Genomic DNA, 24,751 nt, shown 5'->3' with positions numbered 1-24,751 from the left:
ATATTCTTTTCTAATTGTTTTGTATCTGTCAAAAATTAGTCTTTTTTCTTCTGGGTACTATAGTCTGTTTCACTTGCTCATATATCTGTTCTTCTGTTAGTATGATTTAATAGCTAAATCTAAGCCTTATGTATCAAATGTTGTCATTCTTAGCACTTATTCTTCTTTGTCAGTATTGTTTTAGCTAGTTTGAGGCTTCTTCAGTAATTAATAAATGTTCTGTATTCATTCAAAAATCAGCTTGGTTTGCTACCAAGCTTGGTGACTTAAGTTAGATCCCCAAAATCTACATGGCGAAAGAAAAGAAACAAATCTTGAAAGTTGTCTTATGACTTTCATATATGTGGCCTAAGTCATGTGCATGTGCATAAACACAAAATGCATTAAAAGTAATTTTAAAAAGTTGACATGAATTACAATAACTGTATTATAGGAATTACTATGTTGTCTTCCATTCCCCTAGTTTGAGGTGTTTTTCATTTAATTATTTCTTTTTGTGACATATTCCATGAATATTTGTTAAATTTATGTGTTTCATTTCTTTTGAAAGACGTATAAATTATGATTGAAGATCACAATTTATACTTAATTCCAACTGTGAAACTGTGATAGTGTGTTTGGTGGTGTGGTGTGGTGCGGCTATGTGCATGTGGGAGTCGGGACAACTTGGGATAGTTGTGTCTATGAGCCTAGGATTGATTTTTTTATTTTTTTATTTTTTTCCATGGCTGGGCATCAAACCTAGGACCTCATGCATGGCAACTACCTACCAATCACTGAGTCATACCCCTTATCTCTGTGATGTATTTACAATTTTATATTAAATAATTTGTTTTGCATTGTATGCTTGCATTGCCTATTCATGCAGGCACTTGTGGAGGACAGATTGATGTCAGGATGCCTTTACCTCAGTTTTTTGTTTACCTCCATTTTGAAGACACTTTCTTTTTCTTAAACTGGAGCTTATGGTTTTGTCTGGACTGACTGGCCAGTTGTGCCTGTTTTTACCTGGGTTTTGAGCATCTGCACTTGCCTCATGCTTATATGGCAGACCCTGTTTTACCAACTGGGCCCATCTCCCCACCCCAGTATGTATGTATGTATGTATGTATGTATGTATGTATGTATGTATGTATGTATATTTTTGTATGGTAACCTTGTCTACACTTTTATCTTAGGAAGTTTTATTATTAAAGATTCCTTGTGTGAACTTCTAAGTAAAGGCGCTTGTTACCCTTATTAAAGTTTTGTTTTTTTCCTTTCCAACCTTTATGCCTTTTGTCACTCTTGCCCCATTGCAGTGGCTATTAGCATTTCCATTAGGTACTGTGTTGAATAAGAATAGAGACAGTGGACATCTTTTCCTTGTTCCAAAAGATAGGGAAAGCATTCAATTATTTTGTTGTAAAATACGTGGTTAGAACTAAAAAAAAAAAAAAAAAAACTTTGTAAAATTGCATTCATTGTGTGCTTGTGTAGGCACATGTGTGCAGATCAGGGGATGGCTTGTGGAGTTAGTTTTCTCCTTTGTACGATGTGGATCCTGGGGATCCAACTCAGGTTGTCATACTTTGTGATAGGCACCTTTACTTGCTGAGCCTGTATTTTAAAAAAGAAGTTAACTCATGCTGTACTTTTCAATAGATGCAATTTATACAGTTGGGAAAGTTCCTGTATCCATTCTCTCTTACCCTGCTTTTTAGCTATTTAGGAATTTTTCTTATGAAAGTTGGATTTTGTTAAATGCCTTTTTTTTTTTTTTTAAGTAGGTCATTTGATGTGATTTTTACCATTTTTTTTTCTTTAGTGTCTTGGTGTGATAAATGCTGAGCCAGCTTTACATACCCAGAATACAACTCAGTTGATCTTCATATATACTTTGTTTTGTATCTTGTTGATTTATATTCACTAGTTTTTTTGTTGAGTTTTGAGTATGTGATCATGAAGAAGATGGATTCTGTTGAATTTCTGTATTTGAGTACTTTTTGGTTTATAGTTTGGTTTAGCACTGTCTAGCTTTGGTATCAAGTTACTTACTGCTGGCCTCCAGAAAATGAGTTGGGAAATGTTTTCGTTTATTTCTGAATGAAAATATGTGAAATGAGTTTTAATTTTTTGGTGAAACTGTATAAACTTCCTTTTTTGAAGCTCTTATTAGGAATTTATCTTTAATGGTTCTCAGACTTTCTGATTGCCATCTTTGCTGAGTTTTTGTAGTTTGTACTTTTGGGAGAATTGGCTTATCTTTTCTAATTATTGGGTTATTCTAATTATTGGGTTTGTTATATAGGGACATAGAATTAGTCTGGCTATTTTTTTTTCCTTTTTTGTCTCTCTCTCTCTCTCTCTCTCTCTCTCTCTCTCTCTCTCTCTCTCTCTCTCTCTCTCTCCCTCCCACCCCCCTGTGTGGCCTGGAACTCACTACATTGACCAGGCTGACTGGGATTAAGGGCATGCACTATTGGCTTGTTTCTATTTTTTTAAGCTAGGAATTTAGATTATTTTGTTTGATGTTATAGTGTTAGCACATTACCTTTCAGCACTACTACTTAGCTGTGCCTCACATATTCTGTAATAGTTTTCGTTCAGTTTTATGATTTTTAAAAACTTTTTCTGAGATTTCAAATACCTTGGGGCCCTGGAGTATTAACAGCTTGTTTAGGTTATGAATATTTAGAGATTTTTTTCTTAGCTTCATTACTGTTTTTTTTTTTCAAGCTGGCTTCCATTGTGGTCAAGAGGTTTTATTGTGTATACTACCCATTCTCTTTTAGTTATTTGTTTTATGACTTGGGAAATGTTTTATTTTCTCTGAATATTCCTGGGTTGCTTATGTAAACCAACATGATAGATGATGTTGGTTTTGTTTAGTTATTCTCTGTCCTTGCTAGTTTGCTGTTCAGTATTGTTCAATATATGGTTTTACATGTCTTCATCTACAATTGTGGATTTGTGTTTGCTTCCTGAACTTTGAGGTTTTGTCATTATATATGTACCCATGTCTTTGGGTGTGTTAACCCTTTTGTCAGTATTTAATGTCTCCCTTTGATTTATTGGTAATTTCGTTTGCTCTGTTGTTTACTTTCTTTTTCTATGGACACTTTTGTCTTTTAAAACTTTTAATGTTTACATAGTAATTTTTTTTTTTTTTTTTTTTACTTGTGTATTGGAAGTAGAAATCAGGGCCTTGCATATGTGAGGTGCAAGCACTCTGCCTCTGTGCTATACTTCCTACTCTGTATATATTTATTCATTTTTCTTTTTCTTTCAACTTGTGTTGTCATACTGGAAGTATTTTTTTTTTTTTTTTTTTTGGCTCAAGGTCATTTATACTTACGAGTTTAAGTTTGCTTTTTTTTTTGTACAGGGTGGTGGTGGGTTTGGTTTTTTTTCGAGACGGGGTTTCTGTGCAGTTTTGGAGCCTTGTCCTGGAACTCTCTGTAGACCATGCTGGCCTCAAACTCACAGATCCACCTGCCTCTGCCTCCCAAGTGCTGACATGTGCCATCAACGCCTGGCAGGGGTGGGAAGGTTTTATTTTATTTTATATTATACCCCCAGGTAACAGTCCATCATGGAGGTAAAGTCAGGGCAGGAACTCAAGCAGGGTTGGAACCTGGAGGCAGGAGCCTAAGCAGAGGGTGCTGCTAACTTGTTTGCTTCTCACACTTGCTCAGTGTACACATCCAAGTGGAATCCTACACTGGGGTGGCACCTACCAAAATGGGCTGGGCCCTAACACATCAATTACTACTTAAGACATTATCCTATAGACTTGCCCTAGGCTGATCTGTTTCTCAATTGATTCTCTCCCTTCCTAAATGACTGAAGCTTCTGTCAAAGTCACATAAAACTAGTGGAAAAACAAATGACCATAGCCTCAGGGACCCTATATAACAAAACAAATGAGCTAAGATTTCTTGCCAGAATTTTGGAAAATGAGAGGATGTAAGATTCAAGAAGTATTCAATAATAATAGTGACTTAAAACTTCTCAGATTTGTTGAAAGAGATTACACAGATACAAAGAAGCAAATGAACACTAAATAAAACAAAACTAAAAATACCAGCATCAACATCCTGATAACTGAAATTCTGAAAAGCACAATCAAAAAGATTCTTGAGAGTGTCCAGGCAGAAATGCTTCATTATTTATAGGGGAACACCAATTTGAAGGACAACAAATTTCTCATGTGTAATCAGGAAAGATAAAAGCAATACAGCCCTTGTCACAAACTGAGAGGGAAATCTCCACTGCATAGTTTATGTAGAGCAAATATACATTTCAGGAATGAGAAATATAGACAAAAAACTAGCCAGCACAGTGTATTTTTCATTACTTTCGCCCTTCTTACCTTGCTATAGGATACATATACATGCATACATATATACAGAGAGAGTGCATCTTAAATTTTTGGTTTTTAAGTGTGAGTTTTTATCTCTTAGCTTATTTGTTTTGTTATATAGGCCTGAGACGTCATTTGTTTTCACTATTTTCTCTTCATTTAGATTGGTGACTGTATTGATCTGCTCACAGATTCTTTTCTGTGATTTGCATGCTTGTGTTATGTTTAGCTAGAAAGCTTTTATTTTGGATATTATAATTTTTAGTTTAATAATTTCTGTTTGGTTCTTTTAATTACCCTTTCTGAATTTTTTTTTTTTTTTTTTTTTTTTTTTTTTTTTTGTTTCAAGAGCAGTTGTAATTGCTTACTTGAAGCATTTAGTTGATGGCTTTTCAACTATGATAATAAATAGTTTCGCTTCTTTTTTGTCTCCATTCATGTTATACCATTTTGGGTTTTGGTAGGATGTGATTTTTTTTGATTGTATCTTGAACATTTTGGGTATCATGCAGAGAGGTCTGGGTCTTTTTTTTTTTTAAGCTAGGGGAATAAGATGTGTGTGTGTTTGTGTGTTTCATCGTTTCAATTGATCCTACTGACAGTTTACCCTAGTAAAGTGGTTTATTCCTTGGTATAATAGGTGGGGTAGAAGTTGGCAAAAGTTGCGGACCAGTTTAACACTGTCTTGTCTCTTGAGAAATACAAGATAACATTCTGATGTGCTGTGTTGCTCTAGCAAGAAAGAAGTTGGGGGCTAACTCAAGACTGCTCTCATGCTACAACATACAGCAGAAACCTGTTATCTGTTCCCTTCATCCCTGTTGATGCCAAATGTAAAGTTAGAGCTCAGCTCACAGTGAGTGCCACTGGCAGAAGGAAACAATTTAAACTTCTTGTAGGCCTACTACTGTTTCATTTCAGTGCTGGATGGATGTGGAAGGTCGTTCTTCCCCCCACATTCCCCAGTCACCACTATGGTGACCTTGCTCAGTTTTGTTGATAGTGAATTGGGGTGCAGCTTTAGCTCCTTGCCTAGGTCCTGCCCAGCACTGAGGACTGTGTTATTAGGGTGGGGTGATGATGAGTAATAAAGTGACTGCCTTAGCTTTTTAAGTCTCCTAACTGCTAGATCAGTGGTTTTTGAAAACCACTGATAGGGTTGAAACCCCTTTGGGGGTTGAATGACCATTTCACAGGGGTCATATTCCAGATATCATGCATATCAGATATTTATGTTACGATTCATAATAGTAGCAAAATTACATTAAGAAGTGAAAGAATTTTATGGTGGGGGGGGGGTCACCACAACATGAAGAACTGCATTGAAGGGTTGCAGCATTGGGAAGGTTGAGAACCACTGTGCTAGATCGCCTACCTTGCTTCTATGTCCTACTCAAAGTTTATAAATAGGTAAATGGGAGCACCACTTTGAAATTTTTTAATTAATTAATTAATTAATTAATTTAAACTGTGTATAGTTTGGGTTATTGCTTTCTGTCTTGCTACTAACCAGTAATGGCGATGGAAGTGCACATCCCTATGCTTCTGTCATGCCTAGAAGATCTACCTGTATTATCTTGATAAAGGAATTGGGGCACCCTTGGTGATGATGACCTTGAAGACCATTGACTTGTTTTGTCCTGTCAACATTACTGTGGTAGGGGATACCATGAGCAAGCCTGTTTTGCTGACAAGGGGAGTGAGGCGTTAAGTCACTTTCAAGTAAGAGAATCAAAGTACCCCCAGCTTCTGATTTTGGTGGGTTGTACATGATAAGTTAGCTGTATGTTTAGCCCCACTCACATTATGGGTAAAGGGTAGAGCCAGCTTTTTGTTAAGCTGCTTTTTTCCCTTGGGACTTTTGTTTTTTTCTTTTTTTTTTTTCCCCTTTTATTGGAAGTAGATTCTTTCTTCAAAATATATTCTGGTTATCGTTTTCCTCCCCATTTCGCTTCCCATCTATCTGGATCTCCTCTCTTTCTGTCTCATTGGAAAAGAATAAGAATTAACAATAAAATATAAGATAACATATCACATCGAAGTTGGACAGGGCAGCCCAACAGAAAAAAAAAAGAGTCCAAGAGAAGGCACTGAGACCCACTCATTCACACACTAGGGAGTCCCATAAAAATGCTAATACTCCAGGTAGATTAAATTCAAAGAGCTGCACATTAATATACATTACAGTAAAATTGTCAAAAGGAACAACAACAGAATAGCAACTCATCATACACAGAATTAAAAAAAAAAAACTTGATTTTTTTCCCCCCCGCCAGAAACCAGTGAGATGACACATTAAAAGTATTGACAGCAAAAAATGGCCAGCCAAGAAGTCCATATCCATGCGCCTGGATTCTTAGGACTCATGTCTTATTTACTTAACTTACCCTAGATTTTTTTGGGCCTTACTATGCTTTTTATAGAATATGAAACTTGATCGTGTCCTTAAGCTTCCATCTCAGAATGTATATGTATATGTGTATGTTCCAAACCCACAAAAGGAAACCCTGACTCCCTGGTAACTTGCCAGTCCTTCAGCTGTTTCCTTTCAGATTTATCACATCTCATTTTGTCAATAACTAGTATTTTTTTTTTTGCTCCTCCCTTCTACTTCAGACATTTGTGTATGATAGAAGATAGCCCTGTTACTCTTTCTGTAATACGCTTTTGTGTTAAGTCAATACTTAGATTATGGCTATGTGCAAGTGTGGTCAATATGATTTCCCCTTTTTACATACAAGTTTTGTTTTGAGGCATGAATTATGTTTTTTGTTGCTGACAGTTTACTTTTTAGCGTTGTGGCCACTTTCAGGTCCCTAGCTACTCTTGCTGTATTTCTAAGCAGTGACAAGAGTACTTTTCTTTTCCTAATCATTTTTATCTGCTTCTGATTTTTGCTCTGTTTGCTGTTATAATTTGCTTATAATTCTGTAGCATTTTCATCACCTGGAAGTGAATTTTTACATGATTTGGTTAAAAATAAAAATATTTCCTAGCACCTACATTAGGTGGCTTACAACACCCTGTAACTCCCAACTCCAGGGTATCTGATGCCTATGGCCTCTTCAGGTGTCTTCCCCACCCCCCAATATACACACATTTAAAAAAATAAGATGAGTCTTTACAAAAAACAAACCATTACAAAAACCTTAAAATTGTGTCTGGCCTCATGGTTGGACCTCCTAGCCCTTCATTTAAAAAAAAAAAAATATATATATATATATATACATATTTTTTTTAAAAAAATATATATATAATATGTGAATGTTTTCCTGCATGTATATATGTATACCTTGTGTGTGTCTGGTGCCTCTGGAAGTTGAAGAGGTTATTGGGTTCCCTGGAATTGGAGTTAAAGATTGTAATGAGCTGCCACGTGGGTACTAGAAACTGATGTTTTCTGCAGGTGCTCTAAATTCCTTAGCCATCTCTCCAGCCCTCTCTTTGTCTTTTAAATAAGTCTTAACTCCTCTAAGCCTTTTCTTCCTTATCTATAAAATAGGATAAGAGACACTGCTTACAAGTTTACATGCAGCATTGAATGCATGTAAAATGCACTGTATTTAGCAGTTAGCAAGTGTTGTAATCGTAGTTCTAATATATGATATAATGTATGTTAGAATGATGTCTGGTGTGGGCAGTTGTGTAGGATTTTTTAAAGGAGATACAGGGAAGAGCACTGTAAAGAAGTATTAAGAACGTTATCTGGAGGAATAGGTAGAAAAGAGTAAGTATTTCTAACAATTGTGGGTTCTAGATATACTTCAATATATAGATATATCCTCAAATATATGTATATATATGTTTATATGTATGTTGCATATATTCATATTTTCCCTGACCTTATCATCAGATGTTGCTGCTCATTAGTTTTGTGTCAAAACTGGTTGAGTGATTTATTTTAATTTTTCTCTGCAATAACATCCCTCTTATGTTTGTATCTAGTATACTTTCTCTTGTTATTGGATGGTCAGTAGTATAGTAAAGTTTTAATAACTCCTGGACATTCTTTATTAGTATACTCTGTGCTAAGGTGAGGGCATGCTGTAGTCCTAACAGAGTCACAGAATCACTCAATATCTTACATAATCTTGAGTTAACTAAAAATGTTAAATTATTTTTATTTGTGTGTTGTGTTGTGTGTGTGTCCGTCCATATGTGTGTCTAAGAACAGGTAGAAGTCAGGACAGAACTTGCCAGAATCTATTTTCTCTATTTCTACTATATGGGTCCCAGGGATTGAACTAAGGTTTCAGACTTGACAGCAACTGCCTTTACCCACTGAGCTATCTTGTTGGCCCCTGCATTAATTTTTTTCATAGCAATAAATCTCCTTAGGGTTGTCTTTTTGCTGTACTATGTTATATTATCAGAAACATGTGCAGCTGCCAAAGTTTCCCACAATATAGACATCTGCTTTAGTTAAATAACTTCTGATCTTTTTAAAGACATTAAGATTATGCAGGCTAGAAAAGACATGGCCAACTCAGGGTAAATTCACCTTATAATGTTTTGATTTTCCAATGGTATGAAAACATGTTAGGAATAATGTCGGGATCACAAAATCAGCCCACCATTCTAACTGTAGTGTCTGGATGAAGCAAACTTTACCCTTGATCAAGAGGCGTGCTGGGGAAAGAGCCAACACGCTAGACAGGAAGTGCTTATGGTTCTTAGTTTAAAGAAGGTTGCAGTTGTCTCTTTTCCTCTTGGCTGGGGTACAATTCACAGTCTTACTCATTTGGCTATTCTAAAAAAGAATTGGTGCTTAGGAAATGGAAGGGGAAGGGGGAAGGTCACTGTTCCAGGCCTAGAGATTCCTAGAATTGAGTTTTGGGTCTTTGTGTAAACAAAGGTTTTACTGAGTGAGGAGAATTAAAACATTTAAGGCAGGGGAGACAGAAGGGTTTTAATTTGTTCTAAAAACAAGTTTAGTATTTGATGGAAAAAATAAACTCTTAATTGATATGTCTTACAAATTCATATGCTTTCAGTAGAAACTGTACTTTGAATTTGGATCATCTCCAGGTCTAGCTGTCTGGTGTCTTTATGATACTGGGCCACAGTAGTGAACCACAGGTTCCAGTCAGCCAGGGAACATCCTATGCTCTAAGGTGTATTGTGTTGCCAAGCTAGGATCCTGACTGGTTAGGTGTAATAAGTGCCATTCCCCTCCTCTTTAAATGACACAGGCTCACTTCTAAGTGTTGTCCAGGCTCATCTCAAGCAAGGTCTTGTGCTTAAGTGATCTACTCATCCCAGCTTCCCAAAGTAGTAGACATATGCTACTCACATCTGGTTCCAGTGCATTTTTTACATTCAAGTTTAACATGAATATATTTGGAGTAGTAAATGTATTAGAGCAGTGTTTGTATTCTTGTGTGGTGAGGAATGTTTGCATCTTTGTTACTATACCCTGACAAATATTATATATCACAAGGTACTCTTTAAGTTGAACATGGGTGTCAAGTGATGTCTGAAGGGAATAGGAAAAAGTACTAGTGTCTAGTTACTAGCATTTTAAGCTTTTTTTTTTTTTCCTTTTTAAAAAATGTGTATGGGTATTTTGCTTGCATGTTTGTCATCCACCATATTGTGTGCCTGTGCCTGATGCCCATAGAGGCCAAAAGAGGGAGTTGAGTCCCCTGGGACTGGAGTTACAAAGCTGGTTGCCAGCTGCTATGTGGGTTCTGGGAATCAAACCTGAAAGAACAGCTGGTCCACTATGCCATCTCTCCAGCTCAGGTTCACCGATCTTAACTTTTTTTTTTTTTTTAAGTTAAAAAATTTCAAATATTTGGGCTGCTTTTAATGTTAAAATAAAAAAAAAATAACAAAGATGTTTTTACTTTTTGTAGTAAGCTGGGCAGATTGCCGTGTGGCAGGCCAAGAAACGAAGAAAAAGAGTATACACTTTTTAACAGGCATTCTCCATTTCTCTCTTTAATTCCTCTGGATCCTTAGGGTGTGGAGTGGTGTCTTTCATATTCAGGGTAGGTCTTTCTCCTTTGGAATGCCCTCACAGACTTATCTAGGTGTGCCTCATGGACCTCCCTGGGTGATTCTAAATCCTGTCATGTCGACAATAAAGATTAACATCAGAAAGAATGAAGGAAAATGAAATTGTTTTCTTCCTAATGTATGTTTCTACCCTCCTCTGACTTGTGTGTATTTTGCCACAATTTACTCTTAATGCCATCCATGCATGCTTCTTTAATTTTTTTGTCTTCTTGATTTCTATTTCTGTGAGGATAATGCCTGTCTTGTTTAAATCTTGAATCTTAAATGTGTACTTACAGTGCTAATGCCCACCACATAACAGGTACCCCCATATGTGATTATTAATGATAGCTTGTGTGGAGGATGGAATTCAGAGGTCAAAAGGTGGGATAAAATAGCATGCTATTTTGTTCATATTCATAATAGTCAAATTGTGTAAGTTTAATTGTCTTCCATTACACACATACCTTAAGAGAACCTTATATATTCCTCATTTTATCCAAATTTCTTCTGTGTAATAAATGTATAACCCGGATTAAATTTATTTTTTTTTAAATGAGAAGATTGTTATGTTTTGCTGTTTTTCTGAAGTGAACCGTGTATATTATTTGTTATTTTCTGGCCCACACCACCTTCATGCTTTCTGGCATTGTCCTCCTAGCTCTTTTAACTTAATTTAACCCATTTCTATCCATCTGTTTTTGTTTTGCCTTAGGGCATTTTGCTTTTCTTTACTTCTGCATGTCCTATTTTTCCACTTCATCCATGTCTGTCTGGCTGTCCTCTGGTACCTCCCTGGCATCTTTTTTTTTCTTCCCCTGAGCCTAAATTTCTAATCTTAATTACTCTCCCTGCCCAGAAGTCCCACCTATACCTCCACCCTCACTATTGGCCCTTCAGCTTTTTATTAGACCAGTCAGGTGCCTTAGGCAGGCAAGGTAAAACAGCAACACATCTTTATATAATTAAACAAATACGACACATCTTTGCATGATTAAATGTAGCGCCCGCGCTACATCTGTTCCATGAATCAGGCGAAGGCCTAGAGATTGAAATAAAGACAAGACAGCGGGTCATTCGTTCAATGGCAATGTCAGAACGCCAAATGCTGAATGCCCTTTATTGAAGGGAAAGAACGGGCTTAAATACCGATTTACAGTACAGTGGAAAATTACAGGAATTTTAGGCTTAGCTCCTCCCTACAAGGTGTGTGTTGTTGTCATGAGGTGTATGTTGTCAGGAGTTGTGTGTTATCAGAATGGGAAGAGTACCAGCAACAGCCTTAGGGCAAGGAGTTCCCGCCAAGAGCTTCAGGCTTGCTCAAGGTGCCTGGGGTCCTACAATTAAACAAATATTTCACAACATTAAACTGTTAGCATAGTCAGTGAAAGAAATATTTTATATTTGAAGATTTGTTCAATTTCTGTGTGAGTATGGAGATTATAAAGAATGATCTGAAGGGTATAGTGAGATTAAATGAAAACTATTTGAGTATTTTGAGAAGGGGCAGTGTATACAGTTTGTCTAATTCAGGATTCTTCATTTATTCATCATATACATTTAAGGGCTCACTACATATTAGAAATTTCAGAATTTAAACATATTGTTCTCAGGGGAGCTCATGCTCATAAACATAATTTCATCTGTATTTCATGTTGTTTTAAGTCTTTTGCCCTTTTATCTGTACACTTATTCATAAGTGCATATAGGGCAAAGGAGTATATACTTTTGCTACCAAAGGTATCAGTTTGAATTATGTTTTTGGGATACAGCAGGAACAATAGGTATCTTCAGTTGTTGTGAAGGTATGGTTTGCATATAACCGGTGCAAATAGGCTTTATTTTTGTAAGACCCTCAGAATGAGGAGTCTTCCAGGTTCGGTCAATACCCCAAGAACTCAATGTCCAGTCCAGTTGCTGCAAAACGCAAGAGGCTTTAATGAACAGGAAACGTTTGCGCAAATGGGCTCTTCCAGCACGCAGGCTAGGGAGAAGCCCCCTCCCCTGGGCCCAGGTGTTTTTAAAGGCAACCCCACAAGCTTAGGGAGGGGGTGGGACCCTCTGTCCATTGAGTATGTGACCCTTGGAGGCCGGATGGTCTGCTATTAGGGTCAGCAGACCTTAGGGCCTCAGGTGTGCTAATTAATCTTGTCTGGGCAAACCAGAGTTACAGCTATCTCTTGACCCTATTTACCACCTGTTGACTCACAGGAAAGGAGGGGCAGTGTGAATTCTTCTTATCTCAGGGCCTTGTGAGAGGAAGATAGCAAATTCCAAGGAACAGATATTGGTTTCCAGGTTAGTCCATCATTAACATTACTTTTTAGGTCTTTCATTTTTATGGTAAAAAAACTTTATTTTGTGTGTGTATGAATACTTTACCTGCACATATGTATGTGTACCGTGTGTGTGTCTGGTTCCTTTAAATGTCAGGACACCAGATACTCTGGAATTGGAGTTGTAGATGATTGTGAGCCACCTTGTGGGTGCTGGGAACAAAACCAGGTCCTCTTGACAGAAAGTGTTCCTAACCATTCCTATAACCTAAACAGGCTTTTTTTGTATATACATTTATACCCTTTAAAATATTATAGAGGCTTGTCATCTTTTTCCAAAACAATAGGGTTTACATCCTTAACTGAAAATTAAAAATCTAAAATATGCAAAACTCTGAAATTCTTTTCAGTATACAAATGGGAAAAATTCCACATCTTTCCATAGACAAAAAGCAAATACATTAAAAATATAAACTTCTTTTCAGGCAAGTTGTAATGGATTTACTATTTAGGGCTGAAACCCATTCCCCAAGATGCTTCATTATGTGTATATGCAAATATTTCCAAATTAAAAACATTTTAGATTGGGAACATTCTTCTCTTCAAGCATTTCTTTTGTTTGTTTCTTTCATTGAGACAGTGTCTTACTATGTAGATTAAGCTGCCCTTGAAATGGTGGCAGTTTCCCTCAGTGTCCTGAGTGCTGATATTATAGGATCAAGCTGGCTGTGGTTTCAAATATTTTTGATAACCTGTAATGAGTATTAAAACTGTCTTACTGAATTTTTTTTGAGAAAAGTGAGCCTATAAAATGAACTTTTTAGTTTTTATTTATTCTATGCCTCTTTTACGTTATGTGTCTTGATTCCATTCATTTTCCCATCCCTTCGAATCTCCTCTCCTTCCTCCCTTGCACCCCTATTCCAAAATAAAACAAAATTTAATCAAAAAAAGTATTGGGGGGGAGAATTAAAAATCTCATGGAAGCTGCAGTGTAGTACAGTAAACTCCTTTGTCCATATAGTCCATATAGTGTTCATTGCAAAGTCATTGGTCTAGTTCAAGGCCTCTGATTTCTACTATATTACTGATGTTATGTAAATATTCATTTTCACATTAGTTTTCTCTTGTATAATTCCTAAAGGGCTTTTATATAGATTCATAAAATCCTAAGAAATCTTTAAAAATGCAGTGTATTTTACCCAAATAAGAGTCTCTTTCTCCCAGTCAAGTAGTTGAGTACTTTCTACATCCCACCCAACTTTGAGATTACATCCATTCCCCAACTTCTACCACCCCCTCCACGACCCCTCCCCCCTCCCTACAGGCTTCCCCATTTAGCCCTTTTTGTATTGCCTGCCGGTTTGGGGATTGGGGCCTACTCTGGTGTGTGGTCAACCTACTATGGGTCACATCATTAAAGAAAAACAAACAAACAAACTGACTTCTCTTTTCAGTAGCCATCAGATGTTAGTAGCACCTTAGCTAGTGGTGGGATTACATATCTATCCACTTTCTAATTTATATTCTGGGGTTTTGTTTGGCTAGAGTTTTCGCAGGTCTTGTAGGTGGTGTCACAATCACTGTGAGTGCATGTGGGTATCTGCTCTGTTATGTCTGGAAAACACTTGTTTCCATAAAGTTATCCACCACTGCTGGCTCTTAACAATTTTACCATCCTTCATTCTACAAAGATCCCTGAATTTTGTACTGAGATAAAGAATGTCTGATTTGGAGTTGAGCATTCTATAGGATTTTATTCTCTGCTCATTGGCCAATTGGGGGTTTCTGTGTTAACTGTCAAGAAATTTCTCTCTTGAGGGTTTAGGGATGTGGTCATCTTGATGGGTATATCAATCAGTAATTAGGAGTTGTTTTAATACTATGTCCATTTAGCAGAGTAATATTATTGGGTCTCTCCCCTAGGTCCCATGTAGCCATGGGTTCTTGGCCTCTTTAATAGTCCAGTGTTTGGGTTCCATATTATGTAGTAGGCCTTTGATACAATCAAAAAGTGGTTGATAATTCCCATAACATTTGTGCCACTGTTGTGCTAATGGACCTATCTTGTCAGGCCAGTCATTGTACTTTTCAGGATTCATAGCTGGGTGAGATAGAGGCTTGCTTTTCTCCTCTGGCAGCATGAATTGAGCCTTCCAGCTGCACAGATGCTAGCCAGTAGGGATAAAGTTTGCAGGTAAGTACCAGTTTGATGTCGCCATATTCTGTGATTCAAGTTTGAGGTGTCTTCAGTAATAAGGTCTTATTATCAGGTTCTGCATGGTAGTCAGGAGTTTTGGCAATAGTCTATAATGGTTGGGGTGGAGGTTTCTATGTGACCCTTTTGGCCAACCTGTTCCTGATATTGGGGTTTATATCTGGTATCATGGGCTATCTAGTTGGGGTATTCTATATATATGATTCGCTTTATTTATATGTCTATGGGTGTTTTTCTTGCATTTATGTCTGTGTACCACATGTGTGTCTTGTGCTCAAAGGCTAGAAGAAGGTATTGGTTCCTCTGGAACTAGAACTACAGATGGCTATTAGCTTGCATATGGGTGATAGGAACTGAGTGAAACTGGTTCCTCTGGAACATATCTTCTTACCTACTGGGCCATCTCTAATATATGTATATATTTTAATTTTTTTTTAAGTTTAAAAGTTTGTGTATGTATGTGAATGTACATTTCACAATGTCTGTGGGGGCCAAGTTCTTTCTTACCATGTTGGTTCTGAGCATCAAACTTGGGGAGATCATCAATATTGGCAACAAGTACCTTTAAAGGCAGAGTCATCTTGTTTGCCTGAACTTAGCAGCTTACACTTCATTCATTCATGCATTGCATTGCATTGCATTGCATTGCATTGCATTGCATTGGCCATTGTCTAGATTGCCCCATTTGTTTTAGTTGTATTTACATATTCTTCCTTTCTGAGCCCAGACTTGCTTTTAAGTTGTCATTGTTGATTTAATTAACCTTCTCTCCTGACAGTTTAAAATATCTGGAATTGAACCCAGAACCTCAGGCATTCTATTATTCAAATATGTTACCACTGCTCTCTTACCATAGAACTAACAAACAGCCCTCTCACCCCACTCCAGATAATTTTTAATACAATAACTTTTAGTCCTGTATGTCACTTGTTAAAATGTAGCACTGAAACATCTAGTGTAGTGGCTATTGCCTATAATTCTGATCCTGGAAAAGGAGATCAGGAATTTAAGAAAAGCCTTAGTTTGAGGCCAACCTGAACTGTATACAACCCCGTTTCTCTAAGAAAGAAAAAGGGGGCATTCAGTAACTTAGATAATGCTGTTAGTACTAGAATTTCAGGAGCTGATGACTGGTTTTGACCTTTAAACTATTTTGTTATTAATTTGGGCTGTAAATGCTTTTTTAGCTGGCAGATTTATCATCTGCCAATATGCCCTAATGTCTAGTGAACCATCTTGGATGTTTGTGATTGACTTGTACAAATTATGAGCAAGACCACATGCTTGTCTTGATTCAATTTAAGAGATTCTATTCATTTGAAACCATTGGGGTATTTTAATTTACATTTAAGATTGTTAATTTTCATTATGTGTGTATGTGCATGTGAGTAGATATCAGCACAGGCCAGAAGAGGACATTGAATTCCCCTGTAGCTGAAATTACAGGTGGTTGTGAGCTACTTGATTTGGGTGCTGGGAACTGAACTCGAGTCTTAATTTCAGAACCATCTCTCCAGCCCTTTAATTTACATTTATATTTTTCCTTGTACTTATGCTATCCAGCCACTTCATTTAATCTTGTAAATTGGATAAAGTTGCTTAAATATTGCCTATAAAATATTCCAAAATGTGAAGTATTAACTGCCATGTTAGGTACTGAACATAAAAGATTCATACTTAATGTTTATACATTTTTTGCTGTAGTAGGAATGAAAACTAGGGCTTCATATATAGTCAAGTGCTCTACCAATTACTAAGCTGTAACTCCCAGCCCAGTTTCATATTTCAAAAAGAGGGATTGGCTCAGAAGCCAAGAGCATCTGTTTTTGTTGAGGGCTTAGGATCAGTTCCCAGCACACACATAACAGCTCATAACTAACTTCAGTTCAAGAGGGTGTGGGGTTTGACATCCTCTTCTGGCTTCTGAGGGCAAAGGCACACATTTGCACTGGTATATGTGCAGACAAAACACCCATACACATTAAGGTACACGTTTGTCTTTGTTTGAGTTTTAGAAGTAGGTAGCATTGGCTGTGGCTCACTTTCACTTGTAGACCACTTAACTGTCATTCTCTGGTCCTTGGGTTTGACTTCCATCACCACAAAGAGAAGTCCAGAAGAATGGAAGTTGTTGTTACTGTTACTCTTTTGTAACAACTGATTTTTCAAAGAGTAAAAGTAAAGCATGTACCAAAGCAAATTATATTAACTGCTATAGAAAATGGCACTATAGTGAGAGGACATTTCAGTTTTCTGAAAAGCTGGGGAAAGGGAGTAATCTTAATTTATTTTTTGATGCCTCCAGTATTTAATGATTATTTATTTGCCTTCCTAATATGATTTTCTTTGTAGTAGATAATAAAAATTACAAATTTATATAATTATTAAATCTTGTTAAATAATTTTTATGAAAAGTGATGGTCATGGTAAATATAAGAGTCTATTAATTCTATGGGCCTTTTATTTATAAACTTAAAAAAATGCCTTTCTAATATTTAGTATCTGGGTTGAGTATTCTTTCAATTCAGAAGTTTTTATTTGCTCTGTAAATAGATAAAAGTATAGCTATTGGTTAATTCCATTTATGTGTATTCACTCACTTTTGATCATATTAAAGATATAAGATGAGTTACAAGGGAGAGAATATAATTTAAATGTCTTATACAAAGAATATAGTTAGAAAATATAGATAAGTGGAACAAATTAGAGTTTTTATATGGGGGAGCTATAGACATGAACATATAATTTCTAGAGTTTGTATTATTAACATTTGTTTTACATTTGCGTCACTTTATCCTGAAGTTAATGTACAAGCATACTCTGTAAAGAGTACTGTTTTTCCTCCTGCTGCCTGGTCTGGTCCCTCCGCCGCGCCAGCCCCAAAAACACGCTGAGACTCTGTATTTGGTATAATTCTGTTGGCCAGGTACTAGTTTATTATCAGCTAGCTCTGTCTTAAGTATTAACCCATTTCTGCTGATCTATGTATTTCTCTTACCGGGGAGGCGGCTGGCGTCCAGCTCTCTCCAGACTCTCCATCTTGGCTCCTCCTTACTACTTCCTCTTTCCTCCTTGTCTCCTAGTCCCTCCTATCTTCCTTTCCTATTGGCCAACAGTGTTTTATTCATTAAACCAGTATGAGAAACATATTTACAGAATCGCATCTCCCATCAATACTTTGTATAGGAAAGGTTTTACTTGTGTGCCTGCAGAGTTAAAAGTGTAGTGAGGTGGGGTGTGTGTGTGTGTGTGTGTGTGTGTGTTTTAAATGAAGTTACAGCACCAGGGGTGGAGATTGTCTGTTCCCTCAAAGCTATAGTGTACATAACAAAAACATAGACAGGCATGGGAAACTCCCTTTTGTGTTGCTGGTCTCAGGGTGGTTCAAGAAACCCTCAAACAATATAAGTTATTGCCTTACTTATTGGTTGGTTGCCTTCCAGATCTTGAAGGTAAGACCCCATTGCTAAAAGCATCACATACTTCAAACATAGGACTTGGAGTAATTGAGCTGACATGGAATTGGAAGCCTTTTTTTCTTCCCTGAGAGCTGTCATAATATTGGAAGGTGCTATGCATACTACCAAAGGAGAAAAGTAATGAGTAATACTATCCAGCTGTAAAGCCTTCAAACCATGATAGTGACCAGGATATGTGGAAAGCCCACTCATTAGGAAGAAAATCATTCCCTATATTGTAAATCTTGCTTACCTACCTTTCTGTGGCTGGAGAGGCCAAAGACCCTAAGAGGAGAAGAACCTATTACTGTCACTTCCCTAAGCTAGTATAATCATACCCACAGATGAGTTTAGTGCTTACCACTCATCAAATAAACTTCTTTTTGTAGCAGAGATCAATCATGATGGAAACCCACAAACAGTTGGTCAAAACAGAGAACAGCTATTCAGCTCCATGTAATATATCTATAATGCAATTCCTCCATCCAGGGAAGAGAGGAAGCAGAAAACTTAATAAGGGCCAGAAGGCCAGGGAGGGCATCTGCTACAAGATAGTGCCTTGTGTATGTGACATAGAAGCTGCACCCATGGAATCTTAACAAATAGTAACTTAAAAAGACCTGAAAAATGACAACAGTTGAAATGCCATCATGAATAGGGAAAATCTCACAAGACCCTACCTCTAGATGAAGAGCTACAGGCAATTAATAACTGCTGAGAAAAGGAGAATTGGTCTCCTCCAAGGACAAGCCCTTGATAGGTGATTTGTAAGGAGTACGGGTTTTTCTGCCTGCCGCCGCCTGGTCTTGTCCTGCCACCGCGCCAGCCCCAAATAATACACAGAGACTCTGTATTTGATATTATGCTGTTGGCCCGGTTACTTGTTTCTTATCAGCTAGCTCTGCCTTAATTATTAACCCATTTCTGCTGATCTATGTATTTCTCTTACCGGGGAGCCGGCGGCATACCACTTTCTCCAGACTCTCCATCTTGACTCCTCCTTACTACTTCCTATTTCCTTCTTGTCTCCTAGTCCCTCCTATCTTCCTTTCCTATTGGCCAACAGTGCTTTATTATTAACCAGTATGAGAAACATATACAGAATGACATCTCCCATCATCTCCTCTTTTCTGTCTAAATAAAAACAAGGGTTTTAACCTTAACATAGCAAAATATATCACATAACAGTTATCAAATAAGAATCACAGTTAACACTATTTAGTCCATTAACATTTAGCAAGATTTGAAGAAAATATTCCATCATCTATCCTATCTTTGTGTGTCTAAAGTCTATGTACCTTATCTTTAATACTAAGGAAAACTATAACCATAACTATCTGTCTTCAACTCCTTCAAAGACCACAGAAGGATAGTCTATAAACTCTAGAAATGACAGAGACATCTTGCCTTGTCAGGCATCTGAAGTTCTTCTGTAATCTTCCATCTTCAGCCCATAAGCCATAGTGTGTCTGGCAGACTCTTCAGCAAACAGGAAACTTTAAACTGTCTTCTTGTATTGGCAGTTTGTCAGTCACTTTTCTCTGTGTCCTGCAGACTGTCTCACAGACTCTTCCATGAAGCAGGAACTCTGTAGCAATGTCCATCTTGAATTAGCAGTCACTTTTCTGTGGGTCCTGCATATCCAGTTTATACAGCATAAAGTCAAACAGTCCATATGAGAGCAGTATCTTGTCCAAATGGCTAGTCTTGCCATATTGGAAGCAAACTCCAAAACGAGTTTCTTCAATGTCCATCTTCTTTTCTGGTGCAGGTGGTAGTGCCAAGAGCAATTATGTCTCACTGTCAGGAAAACCCTAAACCATTTTAAATGCCATATTCTGTAGGTCTTTGAAAGGTTTGAAGAATGCCTATCTATCTCAAATACATCTCTGTGTATCTTGAAAACCTAACTAACTTAACTCTACGCTTTGACTATCATAGGTAATTATCTATAATCTGTACTACATTATACAATATGTTTCTGAATGAACTATATAAACACAATGCCTAAACAAAAGGAGAAATATACACATCACAAAATTGACCTTAAATTGTATCAATAAATGAAAATCCATTCCAAAACAAAGTAATCATATCAATACCATAATTCCCTTTTTACCTTTAAAAATAATTGGCTGTAATCATTACCCATTTATAACCAAGTCCATTTAAATGAAACCAAACATTTATAAACAATATTTGGGAATTTGGGCGTTGTTCTTTCCAAACTACTTCCTGCTGATAGGGGGCGCTGTCATGGGGATCCTAAGAAGTTGCAGATTTCTGCTGATCTATGTATTTTCACATGGCCTTCTCTTACCGGGGAGGCGGCTGGCGTCCAGCTCTCTCCAGACTCTCCATCTTGACTCCTCTTTACTACTTCCTATTTCCTCCTTGTCTCCTAGTCCCTCCTATCTTCCTTTCCTATTGGCCAACAGTGCTTTATTATTAATCAGTATGAGAAACATATACAGAATGACATCTCCCATCAGAGATTCAGTTCCAAATGTTTAGCTCTACATAAACACATTCATATGTGCAATACTAATTGAACTCAACAGATTGTTTTAACAAATTTGTGTGTGTATTAATAATAATAAGCAATGAATTTGAGGAGTAATAGGGGCAGAGGAGTGGAGTGGGAAATGATGTAAATACAGTATAGGACATACAGTATAATATATAAAATATGAAGAATATAAACACATACCCCATCTTTTAAAATGGGGGCATCACTATGTTGCCTAGACTGATCCTGAATCCCTAGGCTTGAGATCATCTTCATCTTTTTAAGTAGCTGAGATAAGAAGCACATGTCATTATACCTAGCTTAAAAATTATCCTCTTAACAGGAAATATTTTTGGTGAGGAGACATTTAAGTGAACTTCTAAGTCCAAACAACTAATTATATATCTTCATATTATCACTAACCTTTTTATGTTTTTAAAACTAATTTGTTTCCACCATCATCATTATTCAACATATTGAAGGACTAAAGAAGGAATGGTTACACTTGGATGATCAGAGGACGACTTCCAGGTGATTCTCTCCTTCTAGAGAAGAGTTAGAGGTGGGGATGTTTCTCAGTATCAAAGGCAGGTTATAAAGTACAGTAATCACTTTGCCCCATTAGCCATTTTGCTAGCCCAAGCTCCATGACTTTAAAATATTGTTATGAACAGTGTTTTTCTATATTATTATGTGAGTATTGAAAATTAACCTGTTATTTGTTTTTCTTTTTGGGGGGGGGCAGAGTTTCTCTGTAATCCTTTGGAGACTATCTTGGATCTTACCCTGTAGACCAGGCTGGCCTCGAACTCACAGAGATCCACCTGCTTCTGCCTCCTGAGTGCTGGGATTAAAGGCCTCTGATATTAACGCCTGGCATATTTTCCTTTTAAATACTGCTTAAAAACTATGTTACCATTTGGCTGCATCAAATAAATACATGAAGTTTCTGTATGAAATGGTAACATAAATTGTTTGGAAATCTTTTCATCTCCTTTGATTTTTTTTTTCTTCTGTCACCATCATGTTTCACTACCAGCATTGGTTCATAATGAATATGTAGGGGAAAATTATTAAGGAAATTCCAGTCTAGTTTTAAGTATATGGGTAGTTAAATTGAAAATTCACCTAGTTTGGATTTTGTCTGATGTTAATCTTGTGAATTTTCAGAGCTGTATGTAGTATTTTTAGATGTGTTCCACTGTCTTATGAGAAATAGAATGCAGGCAATATATGATCATAGTAATTGTGTGGCATTAAAGACAATGATTTTTGGCTAAAATCATTAAAGAAGATTTCTTTGTGTTTGTATTCTGAGTATTTTTCACCACAGAAATATATTTGCTTATAAAGTTAATAGTAGTAAATATCAAGAAATTGTTAGGGAGAAGTGTCTATATAACTTACCTAGGGTTTCAGAAAGCAAAGGCCCAAGAATTGGCTCAGTGGGTAAAGGTGCCTGCTACAAAGCCCGAGTTCAGTTCCTGGGACCCACATGGTGGGAGGAGAGAATCTGATTTCTGCAGGTTGGTTACCTGTGACTTCCACAGGTACACATCATATAGCATGGGAGAACATAGAACATACATATGGGGCGGGGGAGGGAATAAAATTGTAATAGGAATAAAATACAAAATTATTTCAATGAAAGTGTTATTTACAATACTGTTAGTAGCTTTAAAAACGTTTTATTTATTGTGAAATTAGGACTTCTCACATTGTACTCAATAACTGATTTTTCTTAGCATGTAATACATTGTTTTAATACTCAAACCCTCTGTCCGATAAGAGTTGTATAAAAGAGGCTCTGGAAATTTTGTGCCTGAGTAATTCCCGAGACTTGACTATAGAATTCTGACTTTGAATTATAGAGAAGCGGGCTGGTTAGTAGTTCTCAGTGCTTATGATTTATTACATATACATTTAGTTGGCAAAGAGTGTAATAGGGACTGAAGACAATTCTTTTGTAGCTCTTAAGCCTTAAGTATAGTAAGATCAGCCTGGATTTACATTTTTGCTACAGGTTCTTCATACTTGTTGGCAGATAAATTTTGTTGGGAAAGTAAATTTTAGTATATACATTTTGAAACTTCGATTCTCTACACTTTAAGGCTCTGCATCATAAGGAAAAATGAAGGCCTTCTAAGAAATTCCAGGAAATTTTGAAGAAAATAGTGAAATGGTGTTTTTAACGATTATGGAAACTCTTTTGAGTTTCTTTCTTTGTATATGCCCAGAGATTTGAGAAATCATATTGCTTTGTTTTTGTTCTTTTGACTTTGATGACTCTAGGATGCCTTTCAACTGCAACATTATAGAGTATTTAAGGAAATTTTGACATTAACAAAAAGACTGTAGGAGTAAGAGCTTTGTTGTTTACCTGTGAAGTACTGTGTGAGTTCTTAGAGAAATTTCTGTCCATGCCTCCTTTCCTTTTCCCTCTCTTTTCCTCTAGTCTGTCTATCTTTATGTGTGTGCATGCTTGTGTGAGGGTACTTATGTGCAAATGTGGAGGTCAGAGGATAGTCTGACTTGTTTTTTGCATGGGTTCTGGAGATCTGAAGTCAGGTGGTCAGGCTTATGCTTCAAGCGCTTACTGAGCCATCTCTGGGGACCAATTTTGACATCTTAATCATTTTTTTTTCTGGTCTCTTAAAACTGAAGATGAGAGAGAATTAAGTTCCCCAGGATCTGTAGTATATGACAATTGGAATATGTCATCAACCTCTGTTCTGTCATTTGTATTCTTCAGAGTTAAGGGAGTTAACATCCTTATAAAGATTTTGTTTTCTGAGAAAGGAAATAGGAGAGTAGGGGTATATAAATATTTGGGAGTGTGAGATAGTTAGAATTAATGTGCTTTACTGATGTTTCATAACAAGGAAAAGATAATTGGAAGGCAGTTTAAAATCTGTTAGAGATTTTGGCAAAAAGTGAACTGTGGAGTATAAATGGTGACTGTTCTTACTACAGAGATTGCATGAATTTCCACCTAATTCAGTTAAGTTCTCCATGCTTGTAGGAAAGATGGATAATGCTTGATTTGTATCAGCAGAGATACATTAATAGTTTAGATTTGTAATGTATGAACAGAATTGCCAAAGTGTTCCTTTGTCGAATATTTTTGGAGTTTTGTAGATGGGAAAGACATTTATTCCTGTATCAGTGGAACTTCTGATAAATACTTAACAAAGCTATTCCTTTCAAAGAATGATGCCCTGATTGTATTGATATAAGAAAAATACATTGATTTCGTAGATGATAGTTTAGTGGAGGATATAGATGTACATTATCTTAGGTATCTCTTAAACATTTGTGTTTTTTTATTTCTAGGCTGTTCGATGCTATGAATCTCTGATCTTAAAAGCTGAAGGAAAAGTGGAGTCTGATTTCTTTTGTCAATTAGGTCATTTCAACCTCTTATTGGAAGATTATCCAAAAGGTAATTTGTTTTCCTATTGATTTCTTTGATTCATATGTGCATTTAATGTAATGATAATTGTGCACACCACTGCTATTTTTATTTTTAAGCAGCTATTAGCTTATGGGCTATAGAAAACCATAAGAAAAACAGAATAGATGAAGTGGGAAAATGTCATGTGGCTCCAGGTAAATCATAAATAAAATAAGCTCAGTAAAAAATAAAACAAACCTCTCTGTGTACAAAACTTAAATTGCATTTTAGTTTTGTGTTGCTTCATGAAAATCCCTCCTTTAAATGCTGTTGTCTTAGTGCTTGAAATTTAGTTCAGTAGTAGTGCTTGCTTATTAATTAGCATTTGCAAGACCCCAGTGAGAGGTGAACTCAGAGGAAAAGCTCCTCTAGGATGGATATATATATATCAAAGGTAATAAAAAGTTAGTGTTCTTTTGTTTTTTTCTGTAAATCTTGTCCATGTTAACTAGAAAATACTTGAATAAAATGCTAAGCTATAGTCATTTTAA

The 24,751-nt window shown here is 36.6% G+C and overlaps 1 protein-coding gene across 8 annotated transcripts in view; it reads left to right on the top strand.

The window, feature by feature from the left end:
* The window catches only part of Kdm6a (lysine demethylase 6A), a 126,063-nt gene that overhangs the window by 10,929 nt on the left and 90,383 nt on the right, over positions 1-24,751 (top strand). For all 8 annotated transcript variants that reach the window (XM_051179506.1, XM_051179512.1, XM_051179508.1 and 5 more), the window contains exon 3: positions 24,140-24,248. In XM_051179506.1, the coding sequence (XP_051035463.1) occupies positions 24,140-24,248 (109 nt within the window). The remainder of the gene's footprint in view (positions 1-24,139; positions 24,249-24,751) is intronic.

Source organism: Phodopus roborovskii, unplaced genomic scaffold, assembly GCF_943737965.1.
Source record: "Phodopus roborovskii unplaced genomic scaffold, PHOROB, whole genome shotgun sequence".
Taxonomy (NCBI): Eukaryota; Metazoa; Chordata; class Mammalia; order Rodentia; family Cricetidae; genus Phodopus; species Phodopus roborovskii.
This window is presented reverse-complemented; position numbering and strand designations above follow the sequence as displayed.